Raw genomic sequence first — 3,003 nt, 5'->3', positions numbered from 1 at the left:
TAAATTATTTATTTTAGTAATATTATAATTAATTTATTTATTAAAATAAAAAATCCGAAAAGAGAAAGAGAAGGAGAAATGAAACGAGAGAAAAAGAAGCCCCAAAACGAAGAAAAAGAAGTATTATGATTTGGTTGGACTTAGTAAAATAAGTTTAGGCAGCTAGTATTTTTGTTTTGCAAAATTATGTTTGAAAATTTAATTTTAATTTTGAAAAAGCAGAAGTGTAGCAAATAAGAGGAGATATTCATATAATCCCGATGGATACATAAGACTAATGTTACTTGCATGCAATGTGCAGCAATTTAACATCATTTCCAGAAGAAAACTGTACAAGAATACCATTTAGCTTATTGAGATATACATAGAACATGAACAAATAAAACTAACACCATAAGGTGTATGATAATCTGCTTGAGAGAAACCTCAATTGTCAACTATATATGCTGTGTTCAACCATGAGTGTGGAAAGCCTCCCATAGCAGATTCTGGGGAGGGATAGTGTGGTCCCTGGCTTGCAATGCAGCAGTTCTTAGGGTCTTGAGGGTCCATATATTGGCCTCTATGAAAGACAAACTCCTGTAAGGTAAACCATGCTTCTTGCAAAGATCAATCACCAAGGGAGAAACCTTCCTCAATTGCGCCCTTGGCAATCTTGGAAACAAATGGTGCTCAAGCTGGAACTGCAACCCACCAAAGAACCAATCCATCCAAGATGAACAAGAGATGTCCAGTGTCCCACTCGTCTGCTTCTCGAACCAATCGTTCCCACTTGGCGGCCCAACATACACATTGGCTGAGAAATGGTTGAGGCAAAATTGGAGGTGCTGAATGGAGCATGCAGCCATACTTGCAACCACAAACATCACCCTCTCCGGCCAATTTGGCAGGCATGAAACAAGGAGTGGGAACCAAGTCCAGAACACAAGGATCCCAGCAATGTTGTAAGCTCTATCCGGGACATTGCGCCGCCACGAAAACAATAGCAGAAAGGTCTGAAGATAAAGGTTTAGCCTTGCAAAGCACAATACAGGGTAGAATGTCCAGTGCTGGTAACTCACCAAGAACCTAGACAGAGCATCAAACTTGAGGCATCTATCATAGAAGTAAGATTTCATTGAGGTGAAGAACCGTGAAGACACTGCAAAAACCGGAATGTGTTGTAGGTCAGGATCATAGTCAAGACTATTACAAGCAATGTGGTGTGCATTGTGAGTCCACTTCCACCATGCAATGCTTATCCCTGTCAAGCAATTCCCACAAAGAATCTGTGCAAACTTGTTGTATTGCCGGCTCGACATAACTTCATAGTGGCCGGAATCATGTCCAACATATGTGCTCTGCATCCAAAGCAAACCAAGCAAAAGGGCCGATCCCAGATGAGCCCAGACGCTTGTGCATTTCAAGACACCGTACACCACCATGGCAAACATGGCAGCAACCGAAGACAGTGTGTATAGAGTAACATGCTCCTTCTTCTCGAATAGCCCCATTTTCGCAAACTCGAAACAGAGTTTTCTGTAATCCTTGGAAACCTCGGAGACATTGTAGTCTTTGAGGTCGTAGCCGGTGAAGAACTTGTCGAGATATTGCCATGCTGTGCCGGGATGGTAAGCGATGAATGCGTCGGTTACATCCTGGCCTGCAAGGTTTAGAATGGGAACATCACCGCCAGGGTGATCCTTGACCCAATCTGTGACATTGTAGACTTTCCCTTGAATTGAAATCCACAAATCCCCTGCCTTGTTATGCTTCTTCAGCTCCTCAGGGGTTATGTACTTCTTCTCAACCCCCTGCATGTTCTTGATCCTGATCTTGATCTTGATCTTGATTATGATATCAAAACTATGTATATGTGTATCTATATCAACCAAGGGATAAGAATAACAAAAAATGGAAGTATATAACTATATTATTATTGATTCATTCACAGAAAGATATCTAAAAAGATGATGAAGTATCTGATTCTACGAATAATATATTAGATCAGAGAATCCCTTTGATGAAGGGACCTGGATTGATATTGAGGGAACCTAAAACCCCTTCTTTTTCTCGGTTTGTTTCCTTATTTTGGTTTTTGTGTTAGGTTTAGATGCTTGTTTCTCCAAGGTAGGAAGATTTATAAGTTCTATATTAACAGAATTGTAAGGTTTTAAGTTATAGCCGTTAAGGCAGTTAACCACACATGGGAAAAAATAAGTCTTTTTTGTTATGTTGTTAACGCTTAATGAGCAAGGCAGCGGGTTGTTAAGGTACCAGCAAGGCAGCAAACGTGTGCTGGAACACGTTTATCAACACAATTATTTTCAATATAAAATAAGTTAACCGTATATTATTAAGTCTCATTTAGAAGCAATAGAAGGAAAATGTTGGTTATATTTTATTATGTTATTCTTTTTATGTATAAAACTAAAATTTTATTAAAAAATAATAAAAAAATCTAGAACCAGCATTTAATCAGTAAAAAAATAAATAATTTTATACTATTAGATATAATTTCACACTATTAAAAATATTATTAATGATTAATTGATGGCTACAAATTATAAAAATTATTGGCCCTCTAGCATTCCTCAAAATTAATTATATATCTAATAATTTTTATTTTAAATATTATTTTTTAATTATTTTCAATTTTTATTTTAGTTTGTGAGAAAATAAATTAACCGACAAGTAACCATACGTACGTATATAATGGAAGTTGCTGGGCTGGTGACCTTAATTATAAGCGTACGTATAAAACCGAAAACATTATTGCCACTTATTTATCTTTTATCTTTTGCATTTTTTTTTCTGGCCACATACAGTGCCACACCTACTCAAACCCTTTTTACCACCTCCTTTCTGTGTTAGTATTATTAAATTAGATGAAATAAGTTCTAATAATATCATATGTATTATATATGTTAATAAAATTGAGTGTTCTTATTTCTTAACCATGAAGTAAAGATACTTTATTAAATTAGGGTATTTATTTGTTGAACATATTTTAAACATAATATT

General features: G+C 36.1%; 1 protein-coding gene across 1 annotated transcript; it reads right to left on the bottom strand.

Moving 5' to 3' along the window:
* Positions 1-296: 296 nt before the first annotated feature.
* LOC107481229 (delta(8)-fatty-acid desaturase 1) lies at positions 297-2,118 on the bottom strand. The gene has a single exon (XM_016101453.3). It carries the CDS (start codon positions 1,797-1,799, stop codon positions 453-455), a length of 1,347 nt encoding a protein of 448 aa, XP_015956939.1. The 5' UTR covers positions 1,800-2,118; the 3' UTR covers positions 297-452.
* Positions 2,119-3,003: the final 885 nt, after the last annotated feature.

The sequence above is a fragment of the Arachis duranensis genome, chromosome 3 (genome assembly GCF_000817695.3).
Source record: "Arachis duranensis cultivar V14167 chromosome 3, aradu.V14167.gnm2.J7QH, whole genome shotgun sequence".
Taxonomy (NCBI): domain Eukaryota; kingdom Viridiplantae; phylum Streptophyta; class Magnoliopsida; order Fabales; family Fabaceae; genus Arachis; species Arachis duranensis.
Note: the sequence above shows the minus strand (reverse complement) of the source record. Positions and strands in the feature narration are given on the sequence as shown.